Below are 17030 nucleotides of genomic sequence, written 5' to 3' on the forward strand. Positions count from 1 at the left end.
TCCCTGTCCCTGACCTTGGTCTTCATAGTGCCGCTTGCTTGGTGGTGCCGCTTGCTTGGTGGTGCCGCTTGCTTGGTGGTGCCGCTTGCTTGGTGGTGCCGCTTGCTTGGTGGTGCCGCTTGCTTGGTGGTGTTGCAGACTCTGGGGCCTTTCAGAACAGGTGTATATATACTGAGATCATGTGACAGATCATGTGACACTTAGATTGCACACAGGTGGACTTTATTTAATGAATTATGTGTCTTTGGAAGGTAATTGGTTGCACCAGATCTTATTTAGAGGCTTCATAGCAAAGGGGGGAATACATATGCAAGTACCACTTTTCAGTTTTTTCTTTTTCAGAAATTTTTGAAACAAGTAATTTTTTTCATTTCACTTCACCAATTTGGACTATTTTGTGTATGCCCAATACATGACATCCACATAAAAATCTATTTAAATGACAGGTTGTAATGCAACAAAATAGGGAAAACGCCAAGGGGGTGAATGCTTTTGCAAGGCACTGTACATGGAACCCAAAGGGGTTCGACCTGATACCAAAAAGGGTTCCACCTGGAACCCAAAAACGTTATCCTATGTGGACTGTAAGTAGCCCTTTTCTGCGGTCAATTGACCAAATTGCATACTTTTTTTAAACACACAAAAAATCTGGTGTTTCTCTGTCAAACAATTTGGTCATATTTCAGTCTTATGTGATGTTTATAAAGTGTAGTATTGGGATGCAAACTCAAAATTATAGACATGCGTGTATTGTAAGGTGTATACTTTCGTTTCAACATAGATTTGTTTAAGACCAAGAAACACTTTGTGACACCAATTTGCCCACTGCAGTAATTCATGTAAATCAAGTCTTTTACACCCACACACATAATGTTCCTCTCCTCTTTACAGCATATTATGTGATTTGAAGTCACACAGTGACCTCCTGTGGGCAGAGTTTGTGACAAAGCTGTAACTCCATCACTATTCATTAAATGTATGATAATTACACCAAACATGTTGTTAAAAGTGAACATGATTTCCTGCAATTCTCAACTGATCGATCCATATCTGATCTGAAGACTAAGATCATTCCATCATCTTTGTGCAATGATAACTATCTAACACTAGAATTACATTACTGTAAAGTCAGAAATATATTTTTAGTTTCTGTTCATTTCAGTTTTTTATTTGAACAGTGAAATATCAATGTTCTCTCGATATTCTTGGATGATCAGCGATGTGTGTAATGTCGGCTGTTGTTGTGTCCAAAGAAATGGGCGTGTGAATTAATTATTGCAAGGGATTCTGGGATCCAGGGTTTAAATTCAAGTAGTTGGATTTTCAATAGGATAAAGCAGAGATTTATGAAATTGGCAACTGTGAGTTCTTCATTGTCAATGCGTTCGTTTAACTCAATATAAATAACCTTTTAATATGCTCACTATGTCCAGATAGTGTCACTTTACAGCCTATAAGAGATATATGCAATTATTAGCGTATTACATATTTAGTACAATAGTTGTATTAATATATAAACAGCGATCAAAACGTGAGTGTGTTTGAAGTTAAATGTGGGTCTCAGTAAAACAAAATGAGACTGGTGAAAACTGTTGCCTTTGAGTGCGTCCCAATTCTACTGCTCGCTCGCCTTCTGGAGCTGGCAAGAAGTGGCAGTGAATTCCCAATGAGCATGATTGACATTTGAGTGCTGACGAAGGCGGCTCGGACTAGAACAGGGACAACCGGCATTTACACGGATTATTTCCGAAATCGATTTGCAATTACTTGTTATGAGAATATGAATTAAAACAATGTTTGAGTCGACGTAAGTAAACTATTATACCTATCACACCCTGAATGTTTGTGCGGTTATTTTGAATCTCTATGCTGCGACTTTTTGTTGTGAAGACAACTGTTACTATGTTGCAGGACTTTAGTCTGCAAATGACTGTCAAATTTGAGCAGTCACTTTTGTAGGGACCAATAAATCCTATTTTGTAATTAATGTGAAACTAATGTCTATTTTTTTAAATCGCCTAGCCTGCTGACATTGTGTTGACTGCATTGTCGCCTAGAAGTAACCACACGCAATTCTCAACTTTTTTTCAGAAAAATAGAAAAATAGCACCAATGTTTAAGAATTTATAAATGATAAAATAACACTTTTGTTTTGTTTTTGTCCTTCTATCGGTTATTTGGATATCAACGGGCTTAGATATCAGTAGTGCTTTGGTGTCCTTGATGACAGATGACAGGACAAAAGGAAAATATTGAGGATAGCCAAACGTTTACCATTGAAGTTGGATATTGCCACATGCAGAGATGGATTTTGGAGAAGTCAACACAGCCACAAAACCTCCAATAGGGTAAGTGTGAGGAATTTGAGGTCTCTAATAAATGTCTTTCCCACTCCAAATGTGTATATTAATAAGTATTGTGTTTGAATACCTGTTCAAACAATCCAATTATCATAATATTGAGGAATGGTGATGGAGACAGACTTGGTCATAAGGTGACTTGATACAAGAGAAACATGGAGAATGCCTATTTGTCACCTAGCAGGCCTTTGCATATATCATATATATGAGGCTATATTCTTTAAAAACAATATAGACTTCATGAATTGTTGTAAGCCTAAAACAGTCTTTATCTCTCTGTAGTTGTCAGTAGACACATCAAAAGCCATAGCATACAGTATTGTATGTATTGACAGGCAGAGAATTCCAGTGTCGTTGAATTCTATGGAAACAACTTGCATGACCCCTGATTGGAAAACAACTATGGGCCAGTCCACAACAGAAGCTTTTGTGCAGTGGCTGTTACTGCATTTTTACTGTCTCTGTAGTTCTTTTGTCACCTCTGTTGTTGACTCAATATGCTGCATCTTCTTCCCATTGGCGAAGGCAACACAAAACATCATCTCTAAAACTGCTGGGTTACGCTGTTTAGGCACTTTAAATATATCATAATCTACACAATTACATCATACAGTGTAATTCAAATCTTCTTACAGACGTAAATCGGACACTTCAGTACTGGGATTGTTGTATAGTTATTATTCTATATCTTTTTGTGCAGAAACACGTTCTATCCTTCTGGCGTCATAATGTGGTAGAATCTATTTACTGGTGTTGTTGTGGGAGGCTGATGTCCACAACCCATATTTACCTGCAAGTAAACAAAATCCTTTGTATTTTGCACCCATGGTCCTGCATCTCCTCCACCCCGCTGAAGGCTTTTATATAATCACCTCCTATGACATGTTGCAGAAAGCACATGATGAATAGTGGTTATTTAAAGACAGCAGTTGCTAAACATTCCTCTCTGCTCTGCCTGTCCCTCTGGAGACCAATGGTGCCATTTCCTTGGTTGTTCCCATTGACTGAACATTTTTCAAATCTCTTTTTCAAGTGATCCCTGGCCTAGAAAAGCAGTAGATGGGTCATTCCATTGATTAGGTGCCTTTTGAGTAGTGTAACTTGGCAAATAAGTAAATTCAAATATATTTTATGTCATAAAGAGCACGTTCAACTTATTAAAAAACATGTTTTCCCATCTCGAGATTAAATAAAGAAATGACAGTAAGTAAGTGCCTATTTACAGGGTTGAGGATTTATTAAATCAGACATTAAATCCCCTTGACAGGGATAATGGAAGCTTGTTGTGTGCAACAGGGAGGGAATATTAAATGCAAGCTTCACAACAACAAAACATTTGTAAAACATTTCTAGTTTTGGTAACAAGGTAGATGTGTTATGCTCGATCTGCTCAGTTTTCCACCACAAAATACCAGAAAATTGTAAAAAAAAAAAAAAAAAAAAGAGTAGAACCAGCTCACTTGCTTTTAGACTATGATTTGACTATTAGATGATCAATGTTTTTTTTTAATGAATGTGAGTTCAACAGGGCTGACCTTAAACATTTTTTTTTAAATGATCACCTTAAAATGAATCACTAATCACATGAGATAAATAATAGTTTTCAGAAATGACTATCAAAGCAACAAAACTATGGCTTTACAATGATGATGAAAACTTGGGGTTAAGTGAGTTAAAATCTTCCTGGAAGTCAGAGGGACATGTCAAAATGCTAAAAGTTTTTAGTCATATAAAAAAATCAGATTTATTGAATTTCTATGTGATCTATATTAAAGGGTACTTTATTTAATATAACAGGTTTTTCAAATTCAATATTTGTCCACAATTTCTTCTTAAACTATGAAAGGATGCAAAAGGCACTCATTTTGGGGAACGACTCAGTTATTAGATTAATATTTTTTTTAAATCCCAACGAAACATGTCAAATGTATTATCTTTACCAGTTGGTAAAAAGGTTCTCTTTAGATTACTATGACATCTGCCATCTGTTAGCTGACTTACTGACAAAAGGAGAACAGCCTAACGTCATCACAGAGGCGTTAGCAGCTTTATTTTACATGGCAAGAACAAGAAGGGAGGTTTCAAGTGAAACAGAGCCCATAAAACACTCACAAGGAGGTAAGAATGTCCACTTCTGAGGAGATGGGTTATGTCCCAAATGGCACCCTATTTCCTATATAGTATAGTGCACTATGTTTGACCAGTGTCCTATGGTCAAAAGTAGTACACTACATAGGAATTAGGGTGCCATTTGGGACAAAACTTTCAGACATCCTGAGATTCCAGACAGCCTTTTTTGGTTAGCTAGTCCAGAGAGCCTTGCTCTTCCTAGCCCTACTCTGCCTTATTGTGCTATAGGACGTTATAGGGAGTCCAATCCTGATTACAACAGTATGTGTTTAATTTTATGTGTATATTTATTTTGCACATTGTCATAAAGAAGATGACACAATTGCAGAATAGTCCCGCTTACTGTTTTGGTGTGTTTCAACCATGTGGATACTCCCTGTATATTGTGACAAACAGTTATAGTATAACTGCTCTGGAGTTAGCTTGAGTCTATTTGTTGTTTCTCTTTTGTGTGAATTGGAGCATTGTGTGTGTTTTTAGGGGCTATGAGCAGTCCCAGTCCCAGGTCTAAAAGGCTAAAGTGTACAGACCTAGGCCAACAGTCTTAATTAGAATTGTGTGTGTTTACTACTGTAAATGCCTGGGCCTGGTGTTGTTGTGTCTGAGCTAAGGGACCATCTATAAGGGTGTATTAATGGGTCTAAGCCCAAATTGTCTACAGAGCAGGCATTTCTATTTGTTTTTCAAGAGAAGATCATTTTAAGCTTTTTGCAAGATGAGAGAGCAGTGATGTACTGTTGGCAGTGGTATATGGCTGGAAATAACTACTCCTGTTTTACTGGCCATCGGGTTTAAAATGACCTGACTGCCTGGCACTAGTCTTTATAAATAGTTCTCTGACTGCCTGGCACTAGTCTTTATAAATAGTTCTCTGACTGCCTGGCACTAGTCTTTATAAATAGTTCTCTGACTGCCTGGCACTAGTCTTTATAAATAGTTCTCTGACTGCCTGGCACTAGTCTTTATAAATAGTTCTCTGACTGCCTGGCACTAGTCTTTATAAATAGTTCTCTGACTGCCTGGCACTAGTCTTTATAAATAGTTCTCTGACTGCCTGGCACTAGTCTTTATAAATAGTTCTCTGACTGCCTGGCACTAGTCTTTATAAATAGTTCTCTGACTGCCTGGCACTAGTCTTTATAAATAGTTCTCTGACTGCCTGGCACTAGTCTTTATAAATAGTTCTCTGACTGCCTGGCACTAGTCTTTATAAATAGTTCTCTGACTGCCTGGCACTAGTCTTTATAAATAGTTCTCTGACTGCCTGGCACTAGTCTTTATAAATAGTTCTCTGACTGCCTGGCACTAGTCTTTATAAATAGTTCTCTGACTGCCTGGCACTAGTCTTTATAAATAGTTCTCTGACTGCCTGGCACTAGTCTTTATAAATAGTTCTCTGACTGCCTGGCACTAGTCTTTATAAATAGTTCTCTGACTGCCTGGCACTAGTCTTTATAAATAGTTCTCTGACTGCCTGGCACTAGTCTTTATAAATAGTTCTCTGACTGCCTGGCACTAGTCTTTATAAATAGTTCTCTGACTGCCTGGCACTAGTCTTTATAAATAGTTCTCTGACTGCCTGGCACTAGTCTTTATAAATAGTTCTCTGACTGCCTGGCACTAGTCTTTATAAATAGTCTTTATAAATAGTTATCTGACTGCCTGGCACTAGTCTTTATAAATAGTTCTCTGACTGCCTGGCACTAGTCTTTATAAATAGTTCTCTGACTGCCTGGCACTAGTCTTTATAAATAGTTCTCTGACTGCCTGGCACTAGTCTTTATAAATAGTTCTCTGACTGCCTGGCACTAGTCTTTATAAATAGTTCTCTGACTGCCTGGCACTAGTCTTTATAAATAGTTCTCTGACTGCCTGGCATTAGTCTTTAACAAATAATTCTGACTGCTACCACATGCAGCAGATTAATTACTTCCATGGACTCTTCAGTGCATATGCTCTACTTGTATTGGGACCTGCCCTATCAGTTTTACTGTTGTTTACGCAGTTACAACTCAAGTAAGAATAGTTTTGAAGAGAATACGTTTCAACTTATTGGTAGGTTACATCATAATTATGTAGACACACATGCATACCATTTTAGGGAATCGATGGCTTTGAAATGTAATTATTGTAGTCAAGAGGGCAACATGAACACGTTTTAAGTGTGTCATTACTCTACAGCAGTCTGTTGACTAGTTGCACTGTCCTCTCTTGCATGGGGGATATGAGGGGCTGTTTGAACACAAGTTGAGCACTAAGCTACAGGACCTATTTTGGGCCACTGTCAGACTGTGTAGTCTGAGGATTGTGTGATAGGTGGGTTTGAGGTGAAGACTGATCAGTGTACAGTACAGTTGAGACTAGCCCCTAATATTAGGTTAGGTAGTAATCCAGTGTTAATTAATGGCATTGTTCTGACATTGGTTGGTTTGGATGTTTGTGATTGTTATTTCACCTGCACCATCACACTGTGGATGACAGACTCTGAGTAAGAGGAAGAGCAGCTGTTCATTATAATGATGCTTTAGGTTATCATACGGTGATGCTAGTACTGACACTAGTTTACATCTATTTCCTTTTTCACACCTTTACTGCAGTAGCCTCCCCTTATTTAACAAATACCATAATTATATGTTAGTGTCATTCTGTGACTGGAAGTGTCTATGGCTAAAAGAGGAGTGGTATAATATGTGTTTCTCTGAGTCCTTCCTTGCAGCAGAGCTTTGTTAATTGAGGGAGTTGCTTAGGGAGTTTGGAACAAGCTAATTGTTATTTCCTGCTGTTCTGTGCTCTCCCTCCCCAGTCCCCACTGCTCAGTGCTCTACTCCCTGTCCTGTGGGATATTACCCTCCATAAGGGATGGTTTCACACACACACAGCAGCTGGTCTAGAGGGCCAGGTTATACAGTATAATCCTGGTCTGCATCTCAAATGGCACACTACTCCTTATATAGCACACTACTTTTGACCTTGGCCCATAGGTACAAAAGTAGTGCACCAACCAGTCATACATAGACCAGGCAGCCCTGATGTACCAGGGTTGCAGCCCTGATACAGTACCAGGCAGCCCTTGATCACCACCTGTCATACATAGACCAATCAGCCCAATCACCTTCATACATAGATTCTGAGAGGCAGCCCTGATCCTGTCCAGTCATACATGGACCAGGCAGCCCTGATCAAACCAGTCATACATAGACCAGGCAGCCCTGATCTTCTCATGACATGATCACCAACCAGTCATGGCTCACCAACCAGTTGGTACATAGACCAGGCAGCCCTGATCACCAACCAGTGGATCATAGACCAGCAGCCCTGATCACCAACCAGTCATACATAGACCAGGCAGCCCTGATCTCTAGTCATACATAGACCAGGCACTTTTGATCACCAACCAGTCATACATAGACCAGGCAGCCCTGATCACCAACCAGTCATACATAGACCAGGCAGCCCTGATCACCAACCAGTCATACATAGACCAGGCAGCCCTGATCACCAACCAGTCACATAGACCATATCAGTCATACATAGACCAGGGGATCACCAACCAGCATAAAATGATCACCCCAGTCAACATCAGTACTGCACCATCTGATCACCAACCAGTCTTTACATAGACCAGGCAGCCCTGATCACCAACCAGTCAAACTATAGTTGATCACCAACCAGTCATTTGACCAGGCAGCCCTGATCACCAGCCTAGACCAGGCAGCCCTTCAGTGAAGCATAGACCTTCAGCCCTGATCACCACTGTCTACATGACCAGGCAGCCCTGATTTAACCAGTCATGCATTACCACGCAGCCCTGAGGTACTTCATAATGAGGATGCTTTGATCATTATTTGTTCACTAGACCAGGGCATGATCATACAGTCATACATAGACCAGGCAGCCCTGATCACCCAAGACCAGGCAGTTTTAGACCAGGCAGCCCTGATCAGAACCAGTCATACATAGACCTTTGACCAGGCAGCCCTTTTTTCCAGTCATACATAGACCAGGAGCCCTGATCACCAACCAGTCATACATAGACCAGGCAGGTTCCATAGACCAGGCAGCCCTGATCACCAACCAATCACCAACCAGTCATACATAGACCAGGCAGCCCTGATCACCAACCAGTCATACAGACCAGCAGGTTCATACATAGACCAGGCAGCCCTGATCACCAACCAGTCATACATAGACCAGGCAGCCCTGTTCACCAACCAGTCATACATAGACCAGGCAGCCCTGATCACCAACCAGTCATATGTTGAGCCCTGATTTTTTCCAGTGGCTGTAATGACAGTCATACATAGCAGGCAGCCCTGTCTCACCTTCAGTCATACATAGACCAGGCAGCCCTGATCACCAACCAGTCATACATAGACCAGGCAGCCCTGATCACCAACCAGTCATACATAGACCAGGCAGCCCTGATCACCAACCAGTCATACATAGACCAGGCAGCCCTGAGTCACCAACCAGTCATACATAGACCAGGCAGCCCTGATCACCAACCAGTCATACATAGACCAGGCAGCCCTGATCACCTTCAGTCATACATAGACCAGGCAGCCCTGATCACCAACCAGTCATACATAGACCAGGCAGCCCTGATCACCAACCAGTCATACATAGACCAGGCAGCCCTGATCACCAACCAGTCATACATAGACCAGGCAGCCCTGATCACCAACCAGTCATACATAGACCAGGCAGCCCTGATCACCAACCAGTCATACATAGACCAGGCAGCCCTGATCACCAACCAGTCATACATAGACCAGGCAGCCCTGATCACCAACCAGTCATACATAGACCAGGCAGCCCTGATCACCAACCAGTCATACATAGACCAGGCAGCCCTGATCACCAACCAGTCATACATAGACCAGGCAGCCCTGAGTCACCAACCAGTCATACATAGACCAGGCAGCCCTGATCACCAACCAGTCATACATAGACCAGGCAGCCCTGATCACCAACCAGTCATACATAGACCAGGCAGCCCTGATCACCAACCAGTCATACATAGACCAGGCAGCCCTGATCACCAACCAGTCAGGAGCAGATGACCAGACAGCCCTGATCACCAACCAGTCAGGAGCAGATGACCAGGCAGCCCTGAGTCACCAACCAGTCAGGAGCAGATGACCAGGCAGCCCTGAGTCACCAACCAGTCAGGAGCAGATGACCAGGCAGCCCTGATCACCAACCAGTCAGGAGCAGATGACCAGGCAGCCCTGAGTCACCAACCAGTCAGGAGCAGATGACCAGGCAGCCCTGATCACCAACCAGTCAGGAGCAGATGACCAGGCAGCCTGAGTCACCAACCAGTCAGGAGCAGATGACCAGGCAGCCCTGAGTCACCAACCAGTCAGGAGCAGATGACCAGGCAGCCCTGAGTCACCAACCAGTCAGGAGCAGATGACCAGGCAGCCCTGAGTCACCAACCAGTCAGGAGCAGATGACCAGGCAGCCCTGAGTCACCAACCAGTCAGGAGCAGATGACCAGGCAGCCCTGAGTCACCAACCAGTCAGGAGCAGATGACCAGGCAGCCCTGAGTCACCAACCAGTCAGGAGCAGATGACCAGGCAGCCCTGAGTCACCAACCAGTCAGGAGCAGATGACCAGGCAGCCCTGATCACCAACCAGTCAGGAGCAGATGTCCAGGCAGCCCTGAGTCACCAACCAGTCAGGAGCAGATGACCAGGCAGCCCTGAGTCACCAACCAGTCAGGAGCAGATGACCAGGCAGCCCTGAGTCACCAACCAGTCAGGAGCAGATGACCAGGCAGCCCTGATCACCAACCAGTCAGGAGCAGATGACCAGGCAGCCCTGAGTCACCAACCAGTCAGGAGCAGATGACCAGGCAGCCCTGAGTCACCAACCAGTCAGGAGCAGATGACCAGGCAGCCCTGAGTCACCAACCAGTCAGGAGCAGATGACCAGGCAGCCCTGAGTCACCAACCAGTCAGGAGCAGATGACCAGGCCTAGGCACCTAGCTTACATGTCTCTGACTACTGTGAAGGGAAGAGAGGTGGTGTCTGGTTTGTTACAGTATGACAAGTGGTGCCTCTACCTCTCCCTTAGGTGGATGTCAGAGAGAACGGCAGCCCAGAGATGCTATTCTCTTTTTTTATGTATCTCTCTCTCTTGCTGCTAATGAGTAATTTATTCCAGAAGGCACATTTGTTAGAGCCAAAGGAGCTGTGTTCACTTGTTCCCCCAGAGATGTGGTTATAGTCAGTAAAGTCCTGTTCCTCCCAGAACCAGCAGCTTTGGAATGGTCCGAGGCTAGCAGAGCTGGAGTATTCTGAGCATGGTGTGTAATGGTCCGAGGCTAGCAGAGCTATAGTATTCTGAGCATGGTGTGTAATGGTCCGAGGCTAGCAAAGCTGGAGTATTCTGAGCATGGTGTGTAATGGTCCGAGGCTAGCAGAGCTGGAGTATTCTGAGCATGGTGTGTAATGGTCCGAGGCTAGCAGAGCTGTAGTATTCTGAGCATGGTGTAGCGTGTGTGGGTGGGTAATGATAGAGCATGGCATTTGGGAAGAGGCCATGGGGGGAGGAGTGTCTGATGTTGGAGTGCTCTGGACTGGAACGGAATACATCCTCTACATAGTCTACAACCGAAACATCCACATAGGCCTCCATAGTGACTCACCCGCTATCATTATCTAAAAGGAGAAACATTTTAAATCTATACGCAACAAAAATAATACACCCCCAAAAACTTCAGATACAACGTGAACCATGACCTCAACATAATGAAAACAGCAAGGCAAATATAAGAACATATTTGTGGGCTTATGTTTTCATTTAAAAACCAATACAACCTTCATGATCTAGTTCTTGGTACATTTTTTTATTATACTGATTTGACTTTAGGCTACCTGTTGGTGTTTTCTGTGTTACAGTGCTCAGAGAACTGGGTATTGTAGTAGAGCCAAATATAGTTTTAAATGGACACTTCAGAGAGCACAGGCCAGTTTGTTATCATCAGAAAGCCAATGAAGACCTTGCCATCTCAGCAAAAAAACAGGGTGGGCTTTAGTCTACCATTTCGAGTGGTTTGTCATTTGAGAGTCAGGGCATATGCTGAATTAGCAAGCTGCATGCTCTCAGCAACTGCAAACAAATGCCTCTGTGGAGCTCACATGTCCCCTAGATGCATGTGGGTCATTCACTTTTTGCAGGATACTTCTATCAGTCATAAATACCCAGCTGCTACCAAATAGAGAGCATGTCTCTCTCTCTCTCCTAGTGGTGTAAATATAGGTTGCTATGAGAACACATGGCTCCCAGAGAGCATGCTGCCATTGTTGCTCTGTGGAGTGGCTGAGGGTGAGGGTATTCACTGTCTGTCCTCTGCTCAATAGGGGGGAAACTCAAGTGACAACCGACAAGAATAGCATTAGTTCTAACATGTGGAAGGGTTAAAGAGCTTCTCAAGGTAGTGTTTCCCCTATATTATTTTAGCAGAGCTGGTTCTAAATTGTTGCAACCGCTGCAATCTTTTAATATATATATATATATAAAATACATTTGGACACCTACTCATTCCAGGGTTTTCTTTATTTTTACTATTTTCTAGAATAACAGTGAATACATCAAAACTATGAAATAACACATGGAATCATGTAGTAACCAAAAAAGTGTTAAACAAATCAAAATATATTTTATATTTGAGATTCTTCAAAGTAGCCTTGATGAAAGCTTTGCACACTCTTCGCATTATTTCAACTAGCTTCACTTGGTTTTGATGTATTCACTGTTATTCTACAATGTAGAAAATAGTAAAAATGGTGTGTCCAAACTTGACTGGTTGTGTGTATGTGTATATATTTATATACATACTACCGTTCAAAAGTAATTACTTAGAAATTTCCTTGTTTATGAAAGAAAAGCAATTTTTTTGTCCATTAAAAAAATACAAATTGTGTGAATTTTACTTTCCTTTTCTCCCCAATTTTGTGGTATCCAATTGTTAGTATTTACTATCTTGTCTCATCACTACAACTCCCGTACGGGCTCGGGAGAGACTAAGGTCGAAAGCCATGCGTTTTCCGACCCAACCAAGCCGCACTGCTTTAACACAGCGCATCCAACCTGGAAGCCAGCCGCACCAATGTGCACCTGGCAACCTGTTTAGCGAGCACTGCGCCCGGCCCGCCACAGGAGTCGCGAGGGATGAGACAAGATGAGACTACCGGCCAAGCCCTCCCTAACCCGGACGACGCTTGGCCAATTGTGCGTAGCACCGCGGCTGGCTGCGACAGAGCCTGGGCGCGAACCCAGGGTCTCTGGTGGCACAGCTAGCACTGCCCTAGACCACTGCGCCACCCGGGAGGCAAAATAACATTGAATTGATCAGAAATACAGTGTAGACATTGTTAATGTTGTAAATGACTATTGTAGCTGGAAACGCCTGATTTAAAAAAAAAAATGGAATATCTACATAGGCGTACAGAGGCCCATTATCAGCAACCATCACTCCTGTGTTCCAAAGAGACATTGTGTTAGCTAATCCAAGTTTATCATTTTAAAAGGCCAATTGATCATTAGAAAACCCTTTTGCAATTATGTTAGTACAAATAAGCAATCAAACTATTAAAGAAGCAATCAAACTGGCCTTCTTTGGTCTAGTTTAGTATCTGGAGAATCAGCATTTGTGGGTTCGATTACAGGCTCAAAATGGCAAGAAACAAAACTTTCTTCTAAAACTTGTCAGTCTATTCTGGATTCTGAGAAATGAAGGCTATTCCATGCGAGAAATTGTCAAGAAACTGAAGATCTCGTACAACGTTATTTACTATTCCCTTCACAGATCAGCGCAAACTGGCTCTAACCAAAATTGAAAGAGGAGTCTGGGCCCAAGTGCACAACTGAGCAAGAGAACAAGTACATTAGTGTCTAGTTTGAAAAACAGACGCCTCACAAGTCCTCAACTGGCAGCTTCATGAAATAGTACCCGCAAAACACCAGTTTCAACATCAACAGTGAAGAGTCGACTCCAGGATGCCAGGCCTTCTAGGCAGAGTTCCTCTGTCCAGTGTCTGTGTTCTTTTGCACATCTTCATCTTTTCTTTTTATTGGACAGTCTGAGATATGGCTTTTTCTTTGCAACTCTGCCTGGAAGGCCAGCATCCCGGAGTCGCCTCTTCACTGTTGACATTGAGACTGGTGTTTTGCGGGTACTATTTCATGAAGCTGCCAGTTGAGGACTTGTGAGGCGTCTGTTTTTCAAACTAGACACTAACGTACTTGTCCACAGGAGTCACCAGAGCACAATGGGACAAGGACATCCCAGCAGGCCAACCCCTTCCCTATCCCGGACGAAGCTGGGACAATTATGTGCCGCCTCATCGGTCTCCTGGTTGCATCCGGCTGCGTTATGGCATGGGATTGAACTCGGGTCTGTAGTGACTCCTCAAGCACCGCGAAGCAGTGCTTTAGACCACTGCGCCACTCAGGAGGCTATATATATATATATATTTTATTTATTTATGCCGAGATGTGCTTTTAAATACATGTAGATAGTCGTTGGCTCAATTACTTGAAGTCTATGGGAACACGAGTAGCAATCCAGTCTCTCATTGATGTGTGCTGACAGTCTCTCTTTCTTTCTCTCTCAGCACTTGGACACCCTCCAAATGAAGGCAGATTTTTTTTTTCTTCCTCAGTCCTTAATCAATAGCTAGTCTGTTGTGGTATTGAAAGATCCCAAATGAGATGGCCAAAGATTTCTAAAACCAGATCAAGCTGCTTTAGCAGACAATGAGAACAATGGGTGAACTATATAATTATCCAAATAAGTATTATATTTCCTGATATTTACTTGTTTATTCTCCTCTTTCTCCTTTCATATTATTAATAAAAACATTTAAATCAAATCTTCAATGTTCATATTTTGATCAGTTCCTTCATGTTATTGTATGCTAAGAAAAGCACTATAATATCAGGAAATAGAATATTAAGATTTTCCTTTACCTTACTACTATTTGTGTACTGTGTGTATGTTCCAATAGGATCCTAGTTCATATGTAGTATAGTATGTAGTTACTAATAATATGCAGGTATTTCATATGCTAATTATGGTCAGTAAAATACATGCCTGTAGGAGTGAAATGGGTCACTTTTTTTTTATTACTCCATAGTATGCCTAAATGCAGTGTCTACTTTTTAAAGGATAGTGCTCCCATTGTTTGGTCTAATCCCATTGTGCTGCATAGAACTGGCCATGACAGGTGTCTCTCACCACAGTCTCTGCATCCCAAATGGCGCACTATTCACTTTATAGTGCACTGCATTAGATTGACCAGGGCCTATAGGGCTCTGCTCAAAAGTGATGCACCAAATACAGATTAGGGTGCCATTTGGGATGCAGCTAGTGTTTCCCCTACCTTCAACTTCTAAAATGACAGGTTGTCATTGTGTACGTCTCTCTTCATCAGGTCTAAACTGGCTCCTGCTTCCCTGCTTCTAATACACTACAGTACAAAACTCTACTAACATATTCCACTATTTTAATAAGACCCAGGGAAGGAAGGAATATTTATATTTCCATAATTATTTTGTCAGGATAACTTAAGGACCTCATACAGTACAAGCTCTTATCAGTCTTTCTTTGCAGAGTGAGTTGTATCTCCCACTGACTCACTGCTTCCTTTATTGTTGTCCAATACAACAGAGAGCATTATTGATATGAACTTAAGCCCTGTGGCAGAAAGAGCACAGAGGGGTTGACTTATTCTAACTGGATAGTTGCCTAGAGGGGAGCAGAGTCTTATTTGGGCCTTGGAATGTGAACAGTCCCATGCACACAGAGACTAATCTCGTAATCAGTCTAACACAACACCAGGGTAACAAAGTACCAGGTCAGATGATAGAAGTAGCACCTATTCACTGGTTAGCTAGATACCCTACAGCTACTGCGGTTCCTGTGCTGTGGGGCTTGTTGTGATGCTACACACTCCCACTGGGTCTAAACAGCTAGGTTAGGTTTATAGCAGTAGTAGGCCACTCCTCTCAACACCTAGCTGGTTGGTTAGTCACTGGATACTCCCTACTGTAGTGCCCTGTGCTGTACTGTGGGGTGGTGTTGTTGATCATATCATACTGTAACTATGACAATCCCTACTGCAATGATTACAGCTGTGAGTCTTTGGGGGTAAGTCTCTAAGAGCCTTGCCCACCTGGACTGGACAATATTTGCCCATTTATTCTTTAAAACATTATTGAAATGGATTGTTGATGATTGCTAGACAGCCATTTTCAAGTCTTGCTAAAGATTTCCAAGCTGATTTAAGCCAAAACTGTAACCCGGGTCACTCAGGAACATATGTCGTGGTGGTATGCAACTCGTGTAGATTTAGGCTAACCCTTGCTGATGACAAGCATACCCATATTATGATGCAGCCACCACCATGCTTGAAAATATGAAGAGTGATACTCAGTGATGTGTTGTATTGGATTTGCTCCAAACATTACGCTTTGTATTCAGGACAAAATGTTAATTTCTTTGCAACACTTTGTGTGTTCTTTGTGGTTGAGTCTGTGCTTGAAATTCACTACTCGATTGAGGGACCTGACAGATAATTGTATGTGTGGGGTACAGAGATTGGGTAGTCATTAAAACAATCATCTTAACCACCATATTGAATATGGATTGAGTCCATGCAACATTTATTATGTGACTTGTTAAGCACATTTTTACTCCTGAACTTATTTAGGCTTGACATAAAAGGGGTTGAATACTTATTGACTTAAGACATTTCAGCTTTCCATTTTTTTAATGAATTGTTCTACAATCAACATTGCACGTTGACTTTATGGGTTATTGTGTGTAGACACAAGATCTCAATGTAATCCATTTTAAATTCAGGCTATATATAATATATATACAGTGCCTTGTGAAAGTATTCGGCCCCCTTGAACTTTGCGACCTTTTGCCACATTTCAGGCTTCAAACATAAAGATATAAAACTGTATTTTTTTGTGAAGAATCAACAACAAGTGGGACACAATCATGAAGTGGAACGACATTTATTGGATATTTTAAACTTTTTTAACAAATCAAAAACGGACAAATTGGGCATGCAAAATTATTCAGACCCCTTAAGTTAATACTTTGTAGCGCCACCTTTTGCTGCGATTACAGCTGTAAGTCGCTTGGGGTATGTCTCTATCAGTTTTGCACATCGAGAGACTGAAATTTTTTCCCATTCCTCCTTGCAAAACAGCTCGAGCTCAGTGAGGATGAATGGAGAGCATTTGTGAACAGCAGTTTTCAGTTCTTTCCACAGATTCTCGATTGGACTCAGGTCTGGACTTTGACTTGGCCATTCTAACACCTGGATATGTTTATTTTTGAACCATTCCATTGTAGATTTTGCTTTATGTTTTGGATCATTGTCTTGATGGAAGACAAATCTCCGTCCCAGTCTCAGGTCTTTTGCAGACTCCATCAGGTTTTCTTCCAGAATGGTCCTGTATTTGGCTCCATCCATCTTCCCATCAATTTTAACCATCTTCCCTGTCCCTGCTG

At 42.1% G+C, this 17030-nt stretch overlaps 1 protein-coding gene across 3 annotated transcripts in view; it reads left to right on the plus strand.

Annotated features, from left to right (window-relative positions):
- The first annotated feature begins 1337 nt into the window (after positions 1 to 1337).
- Positions 1338 to 17030, plus strand: part of LOC135522131 (protein cordon-bleu-like) — a 68202-nt gene continuing 52509 nt past the window's right edge. For 2 of the 3 annotated variants that reach the window (XM_064948119.1, XM_064948121.1), the window contains exons 1-2: positions 1338 to 1807; positions 2198 to 2348. In XM_064948119.1, coding sequence (XP_064804191.1) covers positions 2305 to 2348 — 44 coding nt within the window. In that variant the 5' untranslated portion in view covers positions 1338 to 1807; positions 2198 to 2304. The remainder of the gene's footprint in view (positions 1808 to 2197; positions 2349 to 17030) is intronic. The other variant, XM_064948122.1, reaches the window with a different exon arrangement.

This window comes from Oncorhynchus masou, chromosome 30, assembly GCF_036934945.1.
Source record: "Oncorhynchus masou masou isolate Uvic2021 chromosome 30, UVic_Omas_1.1, whole genome shotgun sequence".
Classification (NCBI taxonomy): domain Eukaryota; kingdom Metazoa; phylum Chordata; class Actinopteri; order Salmoniformes; family Salmonidae; genus Oncorhynchus; species Oncorhynchus masou.